At 35.2% G+C, this 23,683-nt stretch overlaps 1 protein-coding gene across 1 annotated transcript in view; it reads left to right on the top strand.

The window, feature by feature from the left end:
• The first annotated feature begins 2,851 nt into the window (after positions 1-2,851).
• The window catches only part of GDI2 (GDP dissociation inhibitor 2), a 30,380-nt gene continuing 9,548 nt past the window's right edge, over positions 2,852-23,683 (top strand). The window contains exons 1-6 of the mRNA XM_074269427.1: positions 2,852-3,149; positions 12,779-12,886; positions 14,334-14,433; positions 15,534-15,668; positions 20,846-21,044; positions 21,787-21,918. Coding sequence (XP_074125528.1) covers positions 3,105-3,149; positions 12,779-12,886; positions 14,334-14,433; positions 15,534-15,668; positions 20,846-21,044; positions 21,787-21,918 — 719 coding nt within the window. The 5' untranslated portion in view covers positions 2,852-3,104. The remainder of the gene's footprint in view (positions 3,150-12,778; positions 12,887-14,333; positions 14,434-15,533; positions 15,669-20,845; positions 21,045-21,786; positions 21,919-23,683) is intronic.

Genomic DNA, 23,683 nt, shown 5'->3' with positions numbered 1-23,683 from the left:
TGTTGTTTATTTTATAGATAAGGAAACTGAGGCAAACAGGATTAAGTGACTTGCCCAGGATCGCACAGCTAGTGTCAGGTCATATTTGAACTCAGCAAGATGAGTCTTTCTGACTCCAGTCCCAGCACTCTATTACCACCTAACTGTCCTGTTGAAAAGGACCCGAGCTATTTCTCCAGGGCCTACAGAGAGCGTCCTTGGTTGATCATGCAAGTTTGTGCTGGGCAACAAAAGAGAGGTATATCTGGAACTATACAGAAAGTCCTGGAAGGGTGAGCCCTTCCGCTCCCTAGAGTAGCATTAAATCATCACAAGCATGATTTCTGGACAGTTAGACTTCTGACTTGGGTAGTCAGATGCATGATTATGTGGATACTGATTGACAGGGGCAAAAGGCCAAGAGGGATGGGAATCCAGGTGCAGATAGGCTGAAGCCCACTTGGGTGAGGCAGCTACTCCAAAGACAGAAGTTCACTTGGGCAGTAACAAGAATCTAAACATGAGTGACTGGAAGGATAGCGGTACTTTTGACCATAATGGGTAAGTGAAGAAAGAGAAGTTGGGAAGGAAAGATCAAGTTCATTTTTGGATGTATTGAGATTAAGGAATCTACAATATATCTGAGATACCCAATGGGTGATTTGAAACATAAGACTGCAAGTTAGGAGAGACATTAGAGCTGGATCAATATATTTGAGAATCATCTGCAGAGAGATGACACTGGAATTGATGAGATTACTGAGAGAAATAGTTTAGAGGAAGTGCTGTCGGCCCTCTTGGGCCCAAAACATATTTAAAAGAGACATTCCTAGTTAGTGAGCAGGATCTGAATGAAGATGCAGCAAAGGAGATTGAGCAGGAGCTATCAGGGAGGAAAGGAGATTCAGGAAAGAGCATTATAAAGAAAATCTAGAAATAAGGAAAGTATTAATATACAGGGGGTGATCAATAGTGATACTACTATTATGTTACATATTATTAATATATTAATATACTATTATTATATTAAGAAGTCAAGAAGAATGAAGATTGAGAAAAGGCCGTTAAACCTGGAAATTAAGAGATCATTGATAATCTTGGAGAGAGGAGTTTCAGTTAAATTAGGTCAGATTGAAGAGTAAGAAGCTGAAAGGAAAAAAAAAATGGACTGATCATAAATGGTCTTTTCAACTGTTTAGTCACAAAAAGGAAGAGAAATATAAATAGTTAACTGGTGTGGTGAGATCAGATGAGGGTTTTCTGAGGATGGAGGAGACATGGGTATGTAGGCAATAGGGAAGCTGCCAGTAGACATAGAAAGATAACTGAAAGGGTGGGATTGATAAGGTGCCAGTCTGTTGGAGACACAATTGCATTGTTTATGCAGATAGCTTTGGAGATTGCCATCTGAGTAGCTTGAAATGAGGAAGTGAGGGAAGGAAGCTCCCAGTGAATGGCCTTACAGCTGGCAGTATAAGGTAAGTCACTGGAAGTCTTGAGAGGGGAAGAAAGGGTTTGGAAACGCTTTTTTTTTTCCCCCCCCTGAAGCTGGGGTTAAGTGACTTGCCCAGGGTCACACAGCTAGGAAGTGTTAAGGGTCTGAGGGCAGATTTGAACTCGGTTCCTCCTGAATTCAAGGCTGGTGCTCTATCCACCGCGCCACCTAGCTTCCCCTGGAAACACTTTTATGGTGGATGGGTTGGTGAGTCAATTAGGAAGAAAAAAAAATTGCTTGCATTACCGTAGTGACAGACCAAATGAGATGATATAACACAAATTTATTATGTACCCAGTCAGCAACCAAATTACTAAGGCAAGCTCGCGAGAAAGTGAGATCGCTTTGCTGATTCCATAGTTTCATTAGCTTCTCCCGCTAACACTTTTTTGCTTAAGTCTATAAATTGAGAAATCCTCAGTCTATTTAATTACTCCCAAGATTTATCTTGCAAGAAGATTGTCATGAAAAAAAAAAAATCCCAAAGGCAAGCAGGGGATATTAAATTTCCAACTGTCTGTAGGCAGCGGCTTATTTTTACGGAAAATCTGGATATCAATTTATACCTAAGACCCTGTTTCTAAACGTGGTCTTTCATCATTTACATTTTAAAAAAATTTTCATGAAAACCTGAAAAACATTTGCGGTTTCTCTTAATGGGGGAGGGGGGAGGGGCAGGAAGAGTGAAAGCTTTTAAGCTGGGAGGGATATGAATAACAAAAAGTTAGGATCCCGGGCGGAGAATGCGGATGCTGCAGTCCGCCCAAATGTAAATATGCATTTCACCAGCTCCTCAAGTGCCTCGTTTCCTTCTAACTCACTGCACCGCAAGCTTCGCATTATCGAATTCAAACCTTTTACTTTGCAAAGGAGGTCAGGAAAATGAAGCAATTCGTCCAAGGTCGGAGTTTAAAGTTCCACCACCTCGTCCGTTCTTTCCTCCCCTCTCCCAACCCCGTCTGAGAGTGGCGTTAGAAACAAAAGGGAAGCTGAGTGCTAGGGCACCCGAAGGGAGACCCTCCGGGCGCTGCCAGCTGCCAGCGCAGAGCGGCCCCGCCCAGTCCCAGAGGTCCCGGGCGCTAACGCAAGCGTTAGGCCCAGCTCCACTACGTGCCACCTCCGCCTTCTCCCACACCCACCACTTTAATCACTCTGAAAGCGAGGAGGGCGGGCGCAGAGAAAGGAAGAGATTCGTAGGGGGAGGGGGTAAAGCCTCGCCCTGTACCTCCTCCCTCTCGCGTGGCGTGGAAAAGGGAAGTACGGTAACGAACGAGCCGGGCTCAGCCAATGGAAGCGCGACAAGCGAAGCGGAAGGCCGGTGATTGACAGCCTCCGACCGCGGCTCTCTCCTGAGCCCGCCCCCTAGGCTGCAGAGTCTGGCCCCGCCTCCTTCCTCCTCGGCTCCTCCTGCTTACTCTTCCCGCAGCCCTCGCTTCTCTCTTCTAATCTGTGGCAGTGGGCGGTTTGTCCTCCTCTGTGCTCCATTTTATCTTCTCTCTGCGCTCGCTCGGAGGCGCGTGCTACTTCCCTACTCCTTCCCTTTGGCTTGTTTTTCCTCCCTTTCTAGTTCTCGGCCCGCCCCCTCCTTTTTTTTTTTTTAGTTCCGTCCCCTATCCTCCTGACCCCCGCCATGAATGAGGAGTACGACGTGATCGTGCTGGGCACCGGCCTCACGGTGAGGGTTGGGAGGGGGAAGGGAGGGAAGGAGGCTGGGCCGTAGGGGGTGGGGGTGGGGGCCACTCGCGGGTGGGGTGGAGTGGGGCGGGGGGAGGGGAGGAAGCTTTGCTCTGGGAGGGCGAGAACCGCAAGGTGGGGAAGGGAGTGAGGGGCTCCCATCCGGGGAGCGTGCGTGGAGCCGGGGGCTGCGTCCGCTGACAGCGGCGGCCGTCGCGTCCCGTAACGCTTCCTTTCTCCGCTCCCTTTCCCTGCCGGGTCGGCGCGGTCGGCCCTGGGCGGTGCACTCGTACCGGGTCTAGGGATGATTGGCGTTTCTGTTAACGTGTCGAAGACTTTGTGGAGACAGGACTTAGGAAGGGGGCCGTTTATTCTCTGATGCTGTAGCTCTTTGATGTAGAGCACTCATCTTTCCCCTTTAAACAGTGTGCTGTTGGGGACAGGGCGCCCTGGACTGTAAGTCTCCCCCAGGTGGAGATGAGGACGCTTGAAGAACCATCCTGTCCCTTTTAAAGGAGCGCCCAGGAAGTGGTTTAAATCGTTGAAGGAAGAGGCCTAGATTTTTTTTTTACTCTTTTTTAAAAACAAATTGTCCACTTCTTCAAAAGAGATGAGACTGGCAAATTTTTTTTTTAACCAAACAAAACCTCAAACCCGTAGCCTGGAATTAACTTGTGTTTCTTCCCCCTTTTGGCTGATGACCTCTCCAGATGGGAGGCAGAGGAGGCTAAGGATGGAAATGGTTCCTGGGTCCTTAAGTAACTAAATTCCATCCCTTGCATCTGTAAACAGGCAAAGGGATTGTGTGATGAGAGAACTTTCTGCGTGACAGCTGTCTGTAAATGTTAGCTAATTTTAAAAAGCTTCCAGTGCAGCATCGAAATACATTTCCTGAGACTCCGGTCAAATGGATGCCAAATGTTAGTTTTTGGAAACTAACTGTGGCGTTACTGGATGCCCTTCACTTCCCAGGCTTGCTTACTAAGTGTTTAGAAGCTAGAAGTGAGAAAGATTTGCTGTTAAATTTTGAATTTTTCTTATTTTCCTGTATGCATTATTTGGCATTCCTGCTGAAATGTGGGTTAATGGATAGTAAAAGGCCCGATAACTCCAGGACACCTTCAGGGAGTTAAAAGAGAAATCAATAATTGTCTGTGTGAGTGAGTAAAATCTATTTACTCCATAAATGGCTTTGCCCAATTTGAATTGGTTTGTGTGGAGAAAAGGGACCAAAAATGCTTTTAGGCTCTATCTTTGGAGAATTCATTTTTTTTTTTTTTCTTCCCAGAGATAAACTTCATATTATAGTATTCCTATTATTGCATTTTTTTTCTAAGAGAGCATGACTGTTAGAAAACATTTTACGTTGGATAACTATGATCCTATTAGGGCTACAGTATAAAAATACTAATAAAAGATTTTTCTATGACCTTGGCATATTATATTGAACTCTAATGATTTGTTCATACTTTTGGATAACTGCAAAAAAAAAAAAAAAGATAAAGAAAAAGTAAATAAATTAGTTGCATATTATTTTATGTTTTATTTTAAGCTGTGTAAATATTTGTTGGTTGAGTGAACAAATAAGTATTCATGAGAAAATTGCTAAAGGACAGGGTCAAATGGATTTGAACTCTCACCCCTAAAAATCTTAAAATTTTGCTGTCTTTGAACTGTATCTTGCCCTAGCATTATGTCTTGTGTTATTTAACTCATCTTAAAATTCCTGAGTTGATGTTAAGCTTTTGTATTCAGGAAGCAATATTTGAATATATTAGTCTTTCATTTGCTCTTAGACATTCTTATATCAGTATATTACTTTTGATTGATGTTAAAATTTTTTTTAACTAATTGGTTGATTGACCTTTTACAAAATACTTATTTATAATGCGTTTTGGTATTTGTACGCATCTTTGTCATCTTGGATCTGACAGACTAAATAAATCTGTAAACTATCTGTTGCTATCAAACATAGCTATCATGGGAGTTTAAAAAAATGGATACTATTATTTACCTGAAAATTTCTTTTAATAATTTTGAATTATAGAGATTGAATTGAATCTGTCTGTGGTATATTGGAAAGTTGCCAGACCTTTTAAGAAAAACAAACTTATGCATACATAGTTTGTGGTGGATTAGATCAGGTAGCAAGAGCATAGTACTAAATTCTTGGACTTAGATCCTTGCTTGAACCTTCATTTTACTGTATGGCTGTGAATTTTTAGTCACCTAGAATGTTAGGTGAGATCCAGCATAGGTTCATCAAAAACCATGCCAGGCAAAACTCATTTCTTTTTATTGTTGGGGTGACCAGATCAGGGAGTGCTGTGGACTTGGGGGTCAGGAAAGACAAGTTAGATTACCTACCATCAGGCAATTCACTGAGTTTCAATGTTCTCATCTGTTAACAAGACATCATTCCTGTGATTTTTAACTTGGGGTTGTGGTCTTCAAAGGAGATGATGAAAATGCCTGAGATAGATCTTAAGAACCTGGAACTACAAAGAAAAAAAATCAAATATATTGTGCCTCAGGGAGTTTATATTTTATTGTTGTTCAGGAGTTTTTAGTTGCATCCAACTTTGGGTTTTTTTTTTTTTTTTTTTTTTTTTTTTTTTTTGGCAAAGATACTAGAGTAACTTGCTGATTCCTTCTTCAGCTCTGCTCATTCACAATTGAGGAAACTGAAGGAAAAGGGAATAAGAGACTTGCCCTGGGTAACATGTCTGAACTCTTTTCAGCTGGTCCCCACCTAGCTGCCCCTTACATTTTTGGGAGGAGAGATAGTAGGTACAACCTATTTAAAATGTGCCAAACAAACAGAAGATAATTTAGGAAAATGCTAAAAGTGTTAGGAGTTGGGGAAACTGGGGAAAGACTTTGTACTGAATGTGATGGTTGAGCTGACCTGAAAGAATAGGAATTTTAAGGACTAGAGAGAGATGAGAGGCCGATTCAGGCAAGGGGGACAGCTTGTTAATACCGCCAAAATTGGCTGTCTTGTTTGAAGAATATATATAATAGGTTTAACCAAAGTGCTTGAAGGAGAGCAGCATAATAAGACTGGAGCCAGGCTGTGAAGGCCTCCAGATGGGGAGTATTTAGCCTGGGTTATATGCCTTAGACATCTCTTAAATAGTATTTAAAGATGGCCATATAGATAAAGGCATTAGACTTGTTCTACTAAGTCCTATATGTAAAAATGCTAATGATGAAGGTTATCCAAAATTAGAATTAATACTTTGCTATTCTGAGAGGCAGCCTAGTGAAATGGATAGGAAAGAGAACATTCTTCAAAGCCAAGAAGATCTGAGTTCAAATTCTGCCTATCACACTGAATGACTATGTGACCCCCTGGCACATCACTTAGTTCTAGGTGCCCCAGGCTGCTCTTTTAGTCTATGTTAAGAGAAGGTGCCAACTTGTATTGGCAGAAAAATTCCCTCATCTAGATGTTACCTTTACCAGTGAAATCACAGGTCTAGTTCCAGTTCCCTTCTCTATGTTCTCATCATTAAAGATTAAATTCTGCATTTAGGATTGGGTATATGTTAGATTAGGTGACTTATAAGATCATTTGTTTGGCCATTTTTAGTATAGGTTTGTCAAGATAGGCATATTAATAAGCCAAATGCAGTTTTTAGTGTTTTAATGTTTTCTGATAGTTGACAAAGTACTAAAGTACTAAAGAATTCCATTAATTTTGTTTCACCTTAAGTTAGAAAAAAATCTACAATATTGTTATATCACTAGAGTTGCATTATTTATCATGAAAAAAGAAACAAAAAAAGAAAAATGCTGATGCTTTAGTAATGGTTCAAATGAGTTTTATCTTTGTTTTATTTTTCTTCCTAAGGATAATTTGCCATATTTGCATTTTAAACAGGTCACTTCCATTAATGTAAATGGTGGGAGGTCATAACTTGGATACTGAAAATAGTGTTGTAATTTTGATTTGACTTTTATGGTATATGCTGTCATTCTCATCAGCTCTTTATGGATGTGCTCCAACCATAGAAATTATAATGAATAGTATTTGGTAGCAACTAAAGTAGCATTTTCAACATATATTAATTTATATTTTTATTCATCAGTTAGGATCATTAATAAAATGATGAAGCTATGCCATTAAAAAAAAAATAAAGGGATCGAAGATTAAATAGAGGAGAAACTTATTTGAAGTAACATTTTGATATTAATGTTCTTATGTAATATATTTCTATTATTAGTCTCTAAATATATCTGTAATATGTTTTTCCACTTAATAATATTTTTTCCAGTTACATGTAAAGATAGTTTTTAACATTAATTTTTGTAAGATTCAATTCCAGTTTTCCCTCCTTTTTCTCTTTCCTCCCCAAGATAGCAAGCAATCCAATATGGGTTATATATATACAATCATTTTAAACATATTTCCATACCATCTAACATTTCTGGTTGTCTAATAGCAAATTTTAATTTTTATGCTTTATTAGAAAGAATAATACAATTTTAGGATTTTTTAAAATGTAGATAAATTTTGTGTGCTTGTCTTTAATGTTGAAATTTTTTTCTTTTATTCCAAGGCTTAATACAAAGCCAGTTGTATAGGATTTGGAACTAGAAGGGGTTCGGAAAATTCATCTAGAATTTTGACTAGTGCCTTTCACATTTATTGTGAACCTCTTAGTTGTAATTTATTCACTAATTTAGTACGTAAATAACCGTAATAATAATAGCTAGCATTTATACAGCCCTTTAAAGTTTAGATAAAGATTTACAAGTAGAAAGGAGATTAATGCTAATTTAGCCCAACTCCCTCTTTTTAGAGATAAGGGGGAAAAAACGTCCCAAAGGTCACAATGATATCAAAACTAGGCTTTGCATCCTGATTCTTTGACTCTAAATCCTTCATTTTCTCTACTATTGGGAAGTCCTTAATATTTTTTTTCAAGCCTTACTGTCTGATTATTTAAAGTGCTGTGATTTTTTTTTTTTTTTAAGAGTCTGTGATCCTGTGGACCCATACTAATTTGAATGGAGTGTGAAATGCTGAATATTTTAATAGAGACTGTGTGACACTTAAGCACTTGAAATATATATGTGGATTTTTCTTCCAAAAATAGAGCCTGCTGTATACTTGTGCCATATGGGAAGACGAATATTTGGGCCCTTAAATGTTTCATCTTTGCATCTCATAGTGCTTTGCAAATAATAAGGATTCACTCAGTATTTGTTAAATTGAATAGAATGCATAAATATTTTAAAATTCATTTTGAATTAGTAATTATTACATTTACAAAATATGATAGTTATTTATGCTCCTTCTGACTTTGTCATTGACAACATAATCCCATTTTATTTATTTATTTTTGATGAGGCAATTCGGGTTTAGTGACTTGCCCAGAGTCACACAGCTAGGAAGTGATTAGTGTCTGAGCTCACATTTGAACTCAGGGCCTCCTGACTTCAGGACTTCACTATGCCACCTAGCTGCCCCCAGCATGATCCATTTTAAACTGGTTTATGTTAACTAGAATTCTTGTTTGCATACATATATCATTTCAACTATGGATAAGTTTAAGGATTTAGATTTCCTTTATCATGTTTTACATAAGGAAAAATATTATAAATACCATTACTTCCGTGGCAAAAGCAATGTCTTCTCAAATGGACCCAGAGGAAAAAACATTGGACTTTGAAAATCTGACTTATGCAGTCCCAGCTGTTATCATCTGACTGTGTGACCTTAGAAAAAAGCATTTTCCCCTCTCTCAAAATTTCCTTATGTTTAAAGTGAGGGAGCTAAGGAATTAGCTTGGTTTAAGACTCATTCTATTTCTAATATTTCATGATTCTGTGATAGCTGCTCAGACTGTATTAGAAATATAGTATTCTGATAAGATTCTCAAGGGAAATAGTGGGGGGTGGGGGGAGAAGGAAGGCATAGGATCTAGCAGTAACACCTCAAACTATCTCAAATGAAAGTAGCAGTCATCCTATATGGTGGTGCTTGTTCAGTTTAATTGTCTGGCTCTCCATGACAAGTTTGGGATTTTCTTTCTTTTTTATTTTTTTATTTTTTCCCTTTTTTGCTGAGTCAATTGGGGTTACGAGGGTCACAGTAGGAAATGTTAAGTGTCTGAGGCCAAATTTGAACTCAGATCCTCCTGACTTCAGGGCTGGTGCTCAATCTACTGCAACACCTAGCTGATCCCCCCTACCCCCACCCCCATTTGGGATTTTCTTAGCAAAGACATGGGAGTGGTCTTCCATTCCTTTTTCATCTTCTCATTTTGCTGGGGAAGTTACTTAAGCAAACAGGGCTAAGTGATTTTCCCTGAGTCAAACAGCTACTAAGTTGTCTGAGGCTGGGATTTGAATTCCTCCTGACTCCAGGCCTGACACCCTGTCTACTGTGCTATCTTTTCCTGCCCCCTTGTTATTTGCTACTAGTTAAAAAAGAGAAAGGTCAGTTACAACAGATGGTGTACTCCTGAAATACAAGCAAATGCATATATTAAAACAATCTTTAATAAATTCAAGGATCTTAACTACTGGGTCAGGAATTAACATTTGACAAAATTAAGGGGGAAAGCAATCTGGCAAATAAGATAACAGACCAGCATTTTATATACTCTATGTCTACATTATCTCAAAATGAAATGCCAAATCATAAACAAATTAGAGGAACAAAGGAGAAAATTCCTTTTTTTTCAACTATAGGTTTGTGATATAGTTTGTGATATAAAAAATAGAGAATATAGAATAGAAAAGATCACAAGATAAAATAAAATAAATTTGGATTACATAAAATTAAGTTTTTGTACAAACAAAACTAATGTCTAAATTAGAAAGGGAATAAAAATTTAAAGTGAGGGGTGAGAGGTGGGAAGGCTTTACAACATTTAACTCTGATAGACGATTTGATATCCAAGAAGAATTGTTTAAACTATATAAGAATGAAAACCATTCCTTAATGCAAAGTTTGGTGTAAACTGTACATAGTAAATATTTTAGGCTTGTGGATCAAGAAACACAATCAAAGATTATGATATATTTACATAACAAAAGAGGAAAAATTTCTGGTGTAGCATTTGCCTCTTGTCAAATCTCTTTTAAAAACTTGTAAGACCCAAGACTGCATTGTCCATAAAATTCTGGAATAATTCGATCTTGAATCCCTCAAGAAAATGGCAATATGACAACTAGCCCAGACGTTTCTTTCAGATGTTTTGAAGAGCTTATCCCTAAAATTCTGCATTTAGCAAGTGAGGATGAAAGAATGGGCAAATAAAAAGAATCCCACCATTAAAAGCTATTATGATGACATACATTTTAAAAAATTCAAAATAAATATACTGCAAGCAGTCATGAAGAATTCAAGTACCAAGGAGTTACAGAGAGGAAGACCATGTTTGATTTAGCAGTTGCCATCATAAAGGAGTGGAGAACTTGGTAATATGGTATTACAGAATTTAAAAGATAAAAGCTTACAAGCAAGAATAACAAACTCTGAAACATGAGAGTTTAATCCTAAATGGGCAAAATGAACATTTAACAAAATAGAGCACTTATAAAGGAAACACAGGAGTTAAGGGGGAAAAAAATAACCATCAGCAAGTAAATTATAAGGAACTAAACAACAATAAAATGTTTCCTTTAATACTGGGAAATGACACTTGTGTCCCTTCAAATTCTCATCAGGGACAGCCATGAAATAATGAAGAGCAGAACCAAGAGAACATTTGTTGTATGCAATAAAAGGAATGTTATTTTAAGAACAACTTTGAACACCCAATGCATTCAGAATGCCTGAATTAGGAAGATGCTGTTTGAATCCAGAAAGATTATTACTATGGTTGTAGGTAATGATCAGCAAGTTGATTCAGAAAAACATGGAAAGACTTGGACTTACGAAGGAAGATGCTACCCACCTTCAGAGAAACAGATGATATGAGAAAATAAGCATAGTATGGTCTTAAATATATGGATATGTGTATATATATGTGTTTGTTTATAGATAAATCTATGGATATGTGTATTTATGTCCATATTAATTGTAGCCTCCTTTAAGGCTATGGAGGAGGGGTGAGGGGAAAAAATAAAAAGTGCATAGCAGAGAACAAAAGAAAAGCTGGGTAGCTTCAGAAACAGAGTATAAGTTATATAGGTTTTCTTGAAATGGAAATTTATTGTTTTAAATTGAATCCTATTGAAATTTATTGTCTTAGGAGCAGGTAAGTGGCACAGTAGATAGAGCACCAGCCCTGAAGTCAGGAGGGCCTGAGTGCAAATTTGGCTTCAAGACACTTAACGCTTCCTAACTGGGACTCTGAGCAAGTCAATTAACCCCAATTGCCTCAGAAAAAAAAAAAAAAAGAAATTTATTGTCTTATTGAATCTGCTTCTTACAAGACTTTTTTTCTTTAACACATCTTATATTCAAGTAACAACAAAAATAACAAAAAAATTCTCATCAGCAATTATAGAGGGCAAAGAGATCTGGGAGTGGTTGTTACAGTTTGTTGATCTTAATAAAAGAAGGGAAAGGGAGGGCAAGAGAAATATGAAAGAATAGGAAAACTTCCACATAATTGAGGTATATAACTAGAAGTCTGTGCAAACAAGAAAATGGGAGCAGTTAATATTTGAACCGCACTCATCTAACCAGTCAAAGGGAGGAAAAATTTTACTCGAGGTAAAAGGGAAGGAAGGAAATGGAAGAAGGGCAAATAAAAAGGATAGAGGAAGGAGCAATAGTCTTAATCAAAACAAACTTTAAAAAATATACCTTTTTATTTATGATATAATTGTGATGGAATACTATTTTGCTATAAAAAGATGAAGAAAATGATTTTAGAGAAATCTGGAGAGACATGTATGAATTGATGTAAAGTGGGGTGAGCAGAACCAAGAGAATAGTTTTAATAGAGACATGTATGAATTGATGTAAAGTGGGGTGAGCAGAACCAAGAGAATTCTCTCCCACTTTACATCAATTTATACATGTCTCTCCAGATTTCTCTAAAACCATTTTATTAGTGATGACCAAACAACTTTGAAAGACTTAGAAATATGGATCACTGGAATGGCCACAATTCCAGAGGACTGATGATGAAATATGCAGATTGAGATTTGTTTTTAGACAGTCAAAGTAGGTATTTATTTTCCATTACTATATAAATTTACAACTGTGGTTTTATCTTTCTTAGTTGGAGGAGGTGATGGTATGAGGGTGAAGTAGATTTTTGCTTATTGAAAAACAGTTAATTAAAAAATGATCTTTCATTGTTGATAAAGATTCCTATAGTCATAGTCTCAATACTGCAGTTAGCAAATTCCTATTGCATATATATGTGAATTTTGAATGACTTGCATATATATTCCTTATTACTCTTCCTGGTTTCATTCCTAAGAGTACAGTTATTTTTGCTAGTTTTATCCCACAAATTCCATTTAAAACCTTGATTCAGTTAAAATGGTTCCTTGTCTTACTGCTTCCATTAATTTTTTGCTTTGTAAAAAGTATCCTAATTATGAAGTATTTGTCAGTGAAGTAGTAGTAGTAGTTAGGAATTTTTGCTGTTAGCACTTATGGGATACCTTTCTACCTTTTAAAATACTGATTTGTTTCATCTCTTCATATAGGAATGTATCCTTTCTGGGATCATGTCAGTAAATGGAAAGAAGGTCCTTCACATGGATAGAAACTCCTATTATGGAGGTGAAAGTGCATCTATTACACCACTGGAAGATGTAAGTTGTAGTTAATCATTCATTTTTCTGTTATCAGATATCTGATTTTTAAGATGATCTCATTACATAATGATGTTGATATTTACATGGAGGTTATGTTTGTATAGTATTTATGTACATTTATATTCTTCTGAATATCTTTGTTCTTCTGAACAAAAGTTTAGTACTAAAATGCTTGTACTCTAATAGGCTGCTGTATCATGCACTTTTTTGTTATTGTTTGATTTTATTATTATAAGGAAGTTCTGATATTTTCTTTACCAATGCAAAATGGTAAGTATTAGTCAAATACTCTCAAATACTGATCAAGATTAGGTGACTTGATTGGAGTTATAACTTATATAAGCATTTTTAATTCTTATTTGGGATTGGAATAATAGAAATTTTGTGACCTTTGATAGTTAACCATTTTGTAGCTGATTTGTTGTGATTGTCTTTTTTATGCGTAATTGATTGTGGACAAGAAGCATTGATCTGTTCTTTTGGGACATCTTTCACATGAAAATTTTGGAAAAAACATGCCTAATTCAACATTAAATTTTCCTGTTAGTAGAAATTTTAGGAAATTATACAGAATTTTGTTTAGTTCCATGTTTATGAGTTTGAGAAAGCTGAACAATATAAAAAACAAATTAAGTGAATCAGGTTTCCTTTTCTAGGATAAGAAATAACGTACCCTTCTGTATTATCAACGGTTGTCATATTCTTGAATATAATGTTGGCAGGTGGCTTTTTTATATATATACATTATCTCCTTTGAGCATCAACGTAACCTTGTTTTATTTACTTTGAGGGGCAGTTGGGTTTAAATGACTCACTCAGGAACACACAGCTAGGAAATATTAAGTGTCTGAGGCTGCATTTGAACTCGGGTCCTCCTGACTTCAGGACCAGTTCTATCCACTGCACCATCTAGCTATTTTGGCAGCTGAACGAATTAGATATTGTTTTCAGTTTTTTTTAATCTGTAGTAATAGAAGGAAAAACTTACTCTTATAACTTGTTCAGCAAAGAAATGAATTTTAGATTATTTTTACAAATAAGGGATATTACTGAAGGCAATAGTGTAAATGCAGGCTGCTGACAATATTATTTTCTTTTGTTAAGTACTCCTGGGTCAATAATTAATTCATCTAGTTCTTGCCACTGAAATGACTGTCCAGTTAACTTTGTAGATTAATGAAAGAGACACTGGAAATTTTTTTTATAATAAAGGAGAGAATCCTTTTGGCCTTATTAAACAGTCCAATCTGAGAAGATCTTCACATATGGGAGACATCAAGAATTGACTTCTACTAAAATTTCACTTATTTTATTTTAAGTATTGGTATTAACAATGTAGAAACTGACAGATTTATCTTTCTTTGAATCTAACTTCATATTGAAATACATATTGAAATTTAAAAAAATAAATGGGCAATTAAATATGTACTGTTTTCTTTTTTAGTTATACAAGAGGTTTAATATACCAGGAACACCACCAGCCTCAATGGGAAGAGGAAGAGATTGGAATGTGGACCTAATCCCCAAATTTCTTATGGCAAATGGTAAGGAATACCATTGGTTTTGGTTTTCTCTCTCTTATGTCCAGTTTATAAGTGGAAAAAAGGTTCTGAAAAACTTAACACTGGAAGATGTAAGTAGCAATAAGCTGTTCCTTGTACTATCAGCAAATAGGTATTTAAAATATTGATACTTCAATAACTTTTACATTTATGTAGGGGTAATGTCCAAAATCATAGTGATTCTTTGCAGCAGTATGTTAAGTAGCATATTGTAAAGTTATGAAAGAGAATTCAGAAACCTAAATACTAACTTAAAACTGATCATTTGCATAAATTATTCACTAAGTGAACTCATGTCATTTATTTGGAATACTTTTTTCTTACAAGTATGAAAGCAATAAATATTTATTTAGTCCTATGTATGCTTATTGTGAGTAAACTGTTAAAAAATTACAGGTTAGGAATTAATGCATCTAGAAATAATGGTTATTTAAATATAGATTGAATCTTATTTAAATGGTAACTTAAAATATATACTGAAAGGATTGGTCTGTAAGTTGTACACAGTCACTTTGGTAGGATAGATGAATTTCTTATATTTTTGCTTATTTCTGAGATAGTGTTTCCTAAATACCTAAGTAACACAGGTATGAGAAACTTAGAAAATAGATCTAAATAAACTCTCACCTTCTTGATCCTCCCTTAGTTCTTTCCTGTGCCTTTTCTCTGTTGAGTATTTCAAATTTATCCTCTCTGTAGATTATTTGTAAATAGTTATTTGTATAGTGTCTTCCTCATTGGATTGTATCAGGAAGTGTTTTCTCTTGGTTTTGGGGGGGAAAGGATGGCAAAGTATCTCTAGCACTTGGCACAGTACTTGTCACATGATCATTTAATAAATGTTTGTTAGCTAGCTTACTGAAAGATTTATAAGGTAAAAATGGATGTTCTAGTGCTCGACTATAGCAAGGGATGATGTGAGCTTTTTGTGCAGTTATTTCTGTAGTAACAATATAATAGTATTCATTTTTAATAGAAAGGAGAAAATAATGCTTATAATCTTGAATTTTTTGTCAGATTTTTTTATTACCAAGTACAAATAACAGTTTTGTTAAATCTTTATGATATTAATCTTTTTATAGGTCAGTTAGTTAAGATGCTGCTTTATACAGAAGTCACCAGATATCTGGACTTCAAAGTAACCGAAGGAAGTTTTGTCTACAAAGGAGGGAAAATCTACAAAGTTCCTTCCACAGAGGCAGAAGCCTTGGCATCTAGTAAGTAGTTAAACTTTAAATCTTGTTTTCTTAATTTCATTGAGCTGGGAGGGATCTTAGAGATAAGTCCAGCTCCCTCATATTATAGATGAGGAAACTTAAGTTACAGAGAGTTTACAGGAGTTGGAGTAAATTACAGCAGTTTACAAGAGTAAATGTTTATTAAAAATTTATTATGGACTAAGTTATTGTGCTAAGTCATGGGGAGGGATACAAAGAAAGGTAAAAATAGTCTCCTCCATGAGTTTATGTCCTAATGAGGAAGTCACATGTAAATAATTGAGTAAACCGAGTAAATGGAAGATAACTAGTAAATGGCAGAGCTCAGAGTATAACTCAGCTTCTAAATCCAGTGTTCTTTCCATGAATGAGTTTCTCCATTCCACCTTCTCTTGGCGCCCTCTTCCCCCTCCCCGCCCTGCCATTTGATGGGACTTAATTTAACTTTAATAGAAAAATCTCAATTCAGATTGATTTTAGGCACATAGTATAAATCACTTAACCTCTGTTTCCTTTCATTGTAAAACGGGGATAACAATAGCAACTACCTTCTAGGGTTGTTATGACAATTAAATTGTAAATTCTTACAATTTTAAAGCACTCAGAATGCTTAGCACATAATAAATGCTATATTAATGTTAGATATTATTAACTTCCTAGCTATACTTGCTATTCCTTGATTTAGGAGGAAAAATCTAGGGGAAGAAGGATGGATTTCAAATTTTCTAGAGAAGTCTGCAGTAATGAAATATCTTACCGATTAGGCTGTTATTCATAGTTTAAATACCACCATACATTGATTCTTTTGGAATAGTCTTTGCCAAATTGCTCTTTTTAAATGAAGTACATTTTTGCTAGGAAATTTCTATTGTCATTAACACAAATTTGAACATATGCTGAGAGTATAACACTGTCATAGAGCTAGATAAAATAGTGCCTTCCATCATGAAACTTTATAGTCTAATTGGGGATATAAAAGGTAAACACCAAAACATAAATAGCAATATGTGATAGCATGTAAAATCTGTTGGGGTGTATAGATTTTTAAGCTCTATTCAATTTATAATAAGATTTTTGTCAACAGTTTTCTTTAAAACCACATATAGTTCTAACTTTTATATTTTCTATTTCTATGAATTTGTACCTTTTATTACATAATAATCTTATATATAATTATATAATAAATCCCTGAAAAACTAGGGATATGGTTAGGAATTATACCTATTCCATGGTAAAGGATTGAAAACTGTTTTGTCGGGTCTATATAGCTGCGGTACATCAGAGATTGGATTGAATTCAATTCTTCCTGACTTTGCAGTCAGCTCCATATGGAAACCAGGGGAAATTGTGTGGACAGATCCAGCTTCTTTTCCATCTTATGTTTCTCTGTGCAGTCTTCCTCTTATGAGACTTGAATAGTGAAGTGGTCTGACCTGCTCCCACTTACATTGTGCCATCATTTGCAGATGTTGGTTGTTTCATGACTTGTTACCAATAAAAACAAAACTAGAATACTTCACACCAATGATGGGGCCTTTGTCTCAGCAAGAAACTTCGAGGTCATTCATTAGATAGTTTTACAAAAACAGTCTGAACTAATTTTCTCTGACTATTCAGTTCTGAGCCCAGAGTATATATGCCAATGGACTGTCTGTCAGTCTATAGATGTCTGAGTAGTTAGCTAATTCTTTTGTGACATTATGGACATTTTAGAAGGCTTGGTAATGGTTTGGTAATACCTACAACAGAAAAGAAGCTGGGCCTGCAGGTATGGAGCTGACTGCAAAGTCAGGAAGAATTGAGTTCAATCCAATCTCTGATGTATCGCAGCTATATAGACCCAGACAAAACCGTTTTCAATTCTTTACCAATGAATAGGTACAATTCCTAACCATATCCCTAGTTTCTCAGAGATTATATAATTATATATAGAAGAATTGGGACTCTGTACTAGGTATTCACTGTGATGTAAACCTCTTTGGCAGGGATGTCTTGTTCTTTTTTTAAAGGCCTTACTTGGTCACTACATCTTAACACTTCCTAGCTGTGTGACCCAGGGCAAATCACTTAATCCCAATTACCTCTGGGGGGAAAAAGTCATATGATTGATTGAAAGGTATAGTAAATATAAGATTCATGTAATATAAAGTATAGGACACTTATTGTTGATTAAAAATAAACATTAGCTTCTTTAGAGCAATAACACCTTAAAAGCATCTTCTAAAATCATAAACATTTCTTGAAAGATATACTGATCAAGTAAGGTTAAGTGGTGCTCTATCCTTTGCTCTACTGCCCCAATCATATGACTCTTAAGATGTGATGTGACTTAAAATGTCATTCGTGAATATCTGTTTTCATCCCATCAATTGTCAAGGATACTTTTGATGCATATAGAGATTATTCTCATTAAAACATTGTAGACATGGGAAGCATGTGTTATTTGTTTAATATTTTCCTTTTTTGGTAATAGTAAGGTTTGAGATTTTCCACAAGTCTTTTTATTATTTTCTTTTTCTGATAGTTTGAGAGATCAGTTAATACTTTAAAATTGTGTTGTTTCCAATATGGCCTTCCTTTGTGCATATATGATCTCAACCAACTTTCTTTTCATCTTTATTTAGTATCATTTCTACTACCATTTCTATCTGAGATATCACATAGGACTTGGATGTTAGACACCAAATTTCTTGATGATAGTTTTTTTTTTTTTTTTTCCATTTCAAGTCTTTTTCCATTTTTTACATCTGTTGTACTTTTATGATTAAATTCTTGGAATACCTTTTGGACAAGTGCTTAACTGGATATGTTGACAAGCATTCTTCTATTATTTTGCATCAGACCTGTGATTTGATTGGTGTAAGGCATTCTTGATGAGCAGATTTTCCTCTGTCAAAGCATATTGGCACCTATTCTGTACCTTAGTCTGTTAGTCTGTACCTTAGTTATCCGGGGCATTGAGACGTTAGATTACTTATCCAGGATCTCTGTGTCAATCTGTCAGAGACTGGTCCTCCAAAAAGATTCTCCTGACTGAAGCCAGTATGCTAGTACTCACTCACACATGCAAGCTTGTTCTCTCGCACTTCACCAAACTTTCTTTAAAATTATCTTTTGTTTGGCACTTTAAATATATATTTTTTATTTTGAGATATTACTCATAATCTTAGAACATTTTTTCTATAAAGTTTTCTATAAGGTTCTACAAATAGAATTTATTTTTTCAAGTATATTTATGTTTTTTTTTTTTAATCTTATAAAAAATTTCCCCAGACAGCCATTTCTTACCAAAAATGTGTCTTTTTTTGTTTTTTTTGTTTTGTTTTGTTTTGTTTTTGCTGTGGCAGTTAGGGTTAAGTGACTTGCCCAGGGTCACACAGCTAGGAAGTGTTAAGTGTCTGAGGCTAGATTTGAACTCAGGCCCTCCTGACTTCAAGGCTGATATTCTATCTACTGAGCCACCTGGCTGCCTCCAGCAAAATGTCATTTTTTTTTTTTTTTTAAAAGACAAAGAAGTGAAAAAAATTTTACATTGAAAAAAATCTGAAAATAAGTTCAGTGTCCTGCACTTGTGTATCTTCCAGCTCAGCAAAGGGACAGTGTACAGGGTGTCTTCTTATATCCCTTCTTTGAAGTCATGTTTATTCAAAAGAGCTCATAATCTAAAATAGGATTACTCGTGACTGTCACGTCTCTTGTTGGCTGGCTGAGGTAGTTTCTGGCTTTCCATGGATTTAAACTTATAGGAAATATAGTAATAGTTTGTGTTAACATAGTGTTTTACACATTTATCATTTTCAGTGTCAGCAGTTTGTTTAAATAGGTCAGTGTGACTCAATTGCATGCCATTCTTCCAGCTTGATACTGATACTGATCTTTGTCTAATTCTAATAAAAAGCAAAATAAGTAAAAACATGTGAGATGCTTTAAGCCATTTAGTGTGAGAGAGGTAAATTACTACAGTTGTATAGGTGAGGAAATAAATGATGGCTTTGTCTTTGGGCTGCAGAGTCAGGACTGAAGCTAAGATCATTCTGACTGTAAGGCCCCAGCACTCTACTCTGACCATCTCTAATTGCCTAAGGCACAGACATCTGATTTGGATATGCTTTCTACATAAGTAGTATGTTTTTTGTTTGTCTGTTAAAATGTTTTATGATTTATACGATGGTATTTGATGCTTCTCTGACATTTTCTGACCGTTTGGAAGAAAATAGTGATGATATTATGGCATGAGTCATCTGTATAGACTGCAAAATTTTGACTTGTTTCATTTCTTACTCCTGAAGCATTTTTTAAAAAATCATTTTTTGCAGTCTTTCTATAATGCTTAGCTTTGCAATGAAGCCATTGAATGTTAAAATATTTGGTTTAATTTGGAGAGACTTATCAAATTCTTCATAGAATTCTCTTATTTTCTGCATTTTTTAGTATGCAAACTGCATTTGTAAGTGCTTATCATAAGCACTACCAGATAAAGTGTTCAAATAACACATCAAATGATTTTCCCCTCTTTAATGTATGATAAAATCAACATTGCTGGTTCTTTTAAATTACTTCTCCAGGGGGAAAAAATTCTTTGCATTTAGCTGCCCCTTACTTTCTCTTTTATAGTTTCATTTATAGAGAATGTCAATACTTATGATTTAGATCATAGAACCAGGAGCATGTATATTAAGTAAAAGGAGAAAAAAGGCATACTAGAAATTTCAAAATGTTGGCCCGTGCTTATTTTCTGACCTCAATCAGTGGTTCAACTGTCCAGTATCCATTGCTAAAGGAATAGGGGCAATAGTATACCATAAAGTAGTTTTTTTCCAAGTTATCTGTTACTCTTTCACCTGACCATGGCATCTAAAGATGTATATTTCATTCTTCACTAATTGATATTGATTAAGACTTATAAAGCTTTTATAATTATATTTTAATTGAAAATCTATAACTTTGTTTTAGTTGTACTACTATCAGTTTTGGGAAGGTTTATGAAACTGAGAATGTATTACTTTTCTATCCAAAGGCAATCTCTATCCAAAGTGCTTCTTGTAGTATATATTGAAAATTATATTGGACTTCTTATTCCCAATTACTCTTTGTTCTAAAATTTTCCTCTTGAACACCTTGCTACTTAATTCTCATTTATTTTGTGTTTTTTTTTCCCCATGTGTGAATATATTTAGGCTTGATGGGGCTTTTTGAAAAACGTCGGTTCAGGAAATTCTTAGTGTATGTTGCCAACTTTGATGAAAAAGACTCCAGAACCTTTGAGGGTGTTGATCCTAGGAAGACTACAATGCGAGATGTGTACAAGAAGTTTGATTTGGGCCAAGATGTCATAGATTTCACTGGCCATGCTCTTGCCCTTTACAGAACTGATGAGTGAGTTTTTGGTATTTTAGTATTTTTAATTTTGAAAAATCTCAACATTTCCCCCAAAGGTCCCTTAATTCTAAAAATCCTAGAAATGAGCTCTTAGATTAAAATTTCTACCATAACAGTTGAGAAGATGAAATTATAACCCTCATTGAAAACAGCCTTATTCTCTTCAAATAATAAAAATATGTGAAGAGGTCTGTGTAGGACATATTTTTTAGAATATTTTTAACTACTCCCTAGTTTTTCATGAGAAAGTCAGTAAAGACTTGGGGTTAAAGTCCCATATCTTAATACATACTGACTTTGTGTTCCTGTGCAAATCAGTGCCCCAGGTGACTTCTTTAAGGCTTGAGTTGTCATTCTGCATTATTGAAAGGAATTTCCTCACCAGGAGTTCTTATACCATTGAAATCAGAGATTTGTCCCCTTTTTCCTCCCAATGTTCAGATAACCACGTATCATTTAAGTGTATTCTACCCCTAAAATCTTCATTGTAAGTTTTATACTATTGTTTAAAGATAAACTTTCTTTTTAGAGCCTTCTCTTAGTGCATTCTTCAGTAATATATCTGTTCTGTGATGTGTACATTTTAATGAAGCAAATGCATTATTATATGCTAAAGATGAAGTAAGTCAGGGATTTAGTTTACAAGATAGTTGAAGAATGAGATTAGTGTTGGAAACAAATAACTAAGTAAGAACCTTTACTAATTGCCATTATTATTATTATTATTATTATTTTTTAGCTATTTAGATCAACCATGTTATGAAACTATCAACAGAATTAAACTTTATAGTGACTCTTTGGCACGATACGGCAAGAGTCCATATCTTTATCCACTATATGGCCTTGGAGAACTGCCTCAAGGATTTGCAAGGTAAAAGCTTCTATTTCTGATGCTTGAGTAACAATGTGGTCTTTTAATTAAGTTCAATTAACTGATATTACTATGCAGCATGGAAAACTTCGTTGAGTTGTCACAAGAAGATAGGCATATATCCTCTTTTTGAGATGACTCTGATGTTTTTTTTTTTTTTCAATTTTTTGAATTTTTTTTCATTTTTGAATTAACATAATTCCATGTTATTTTCTTTTCAATATCTTTCACAATAAAAAATTTCTGTTCTTTAAGAGTGAATTTAATCTTTGGGAAAACCTAGAATAATTCATAGCCAAGTTAAGTGTTAACAAAGCAGGTAATAATATTTTGGCTCAGAAAATATGACTATGACACAAATTGAATTTTCTTGGTCCTGTGGCTTGATCCTAAAGTTCTGAAATTGCTGCTGCACAGTTGCATTAAATATGTGGATTCCCAGAGTGACTGCTGCAGAAATTTAACATTCATTTGGGTATTTCAAGTTCTAAAACATTTTTAGAAAGTCTCATTACCACATAATTTGCAATGACATAGAATTGACACGTCTTATTTTGAATGGTATTCAGCAATGATTTTTTTTTTTTCTCCAGAGGAAAGTGTCTTCTTATGGGGAAAACAAAACAAAAAACTTAAACTATCAGAGAAATTAAACTACAAAGGAGAAGTAAAGGGTATTAGAAGTAAACAGAACTAGGAGTTAATAGAGCCTTGGTTCTAGCCCTTTCTACCATTTACTCCTTGTGTTGTCATTTTGGACAGGTTATTTAACCTCTTAGGACCTTTATTTTCTTCTGTGTAAAATGAGGAGGCTAGATCTCTTGCTTTAAGTTGAATTCTAAGATCATTAGTGTTGAAGATTTTTGGTAAAATAGAATGCATATAATAACAGGTCTCTTTCATTTATAAAAGCAATATTAATGGTCATGATCACTTCCTTTTGACTTTGAAATGAGTTATCTTGCAAAAATTTGTCTTGAATATCCAGTGTGTATTAAACACAGATAAAGTGAAAAATAAGAGAGAAAATATATGTTCTACCTTCTAGGAACTTCACATCTGGTTGGGGAGCCAGAAGATTAAGCAAGATAGAATTATGGTTACCTTAAAAAAAAAATTAAATACTATTTTATTTTTGTACAATGATCAGTTTTTTTCTCCTCACTTTCCTCCTCAAGAAAGAAAGAAAAACAAAACTATACTAACATATGGTGAAGCAAAACAAAATTTTCTCATTGTTCATGCCTTTAAAAAATGAGTATCAATATGATAGTCTTTCCAAGCTAAGCTGACCACCACCATGTCCCTGCCCTCCCCCCCTCCAGTTGAACTTTGGTGATTGACTGAATCAGATACAATACTTTTAGTTTCCAGCTTTTATACCACCATAGTCCTTGATAGTAGTGTGCCAAAGGTGATATTTAGAATGAGGATTTCCCTTTTTTTAATTATAAATGCTTTTTCTTACTGGGCCATTTGGAATTAACTTTATGTAGATATACATGTAAATCTTGATTATTAAACTTCCCTGGATCTAAGTTGAGATGAGAGCTTTTGTTTTTGGCCAGAACTTAATGATGTCATTATCTTTACTCAAGACCTCTCTAATTTCCCTATAAATGTTGAGGGCCTACCATCCCACTAGGAAGCATCACTTCCATTAAGAAATTGTAGCATAATTGAAGAACCTTGTTTTTGGAAAACATCTTAGGAAGCTATGTTTTTATTTTTATTTTATTTAATTTTTTTTTTTGCTGCAATTAGG

The sequence above is a fragment of the Sminthopsis crassicaudata genome, chromosome 5 (assembly GCF_048593235.1).
Source record: "Sminthopsis crassicaudata isolate SCR6 chromosome 5, ASM4859323v1, whole genome shotgun sequence".
Lineage (NCBI taxonomy): Eukaryota > Metazoa > Chordata > Mammalia > Dasyuromorphia > Dasyuridae > Sminthopsis > Sminthopsis crassicaudata.
This window is presented reverse-complemented; position numbering and strand designations above follow the sequence as displayed.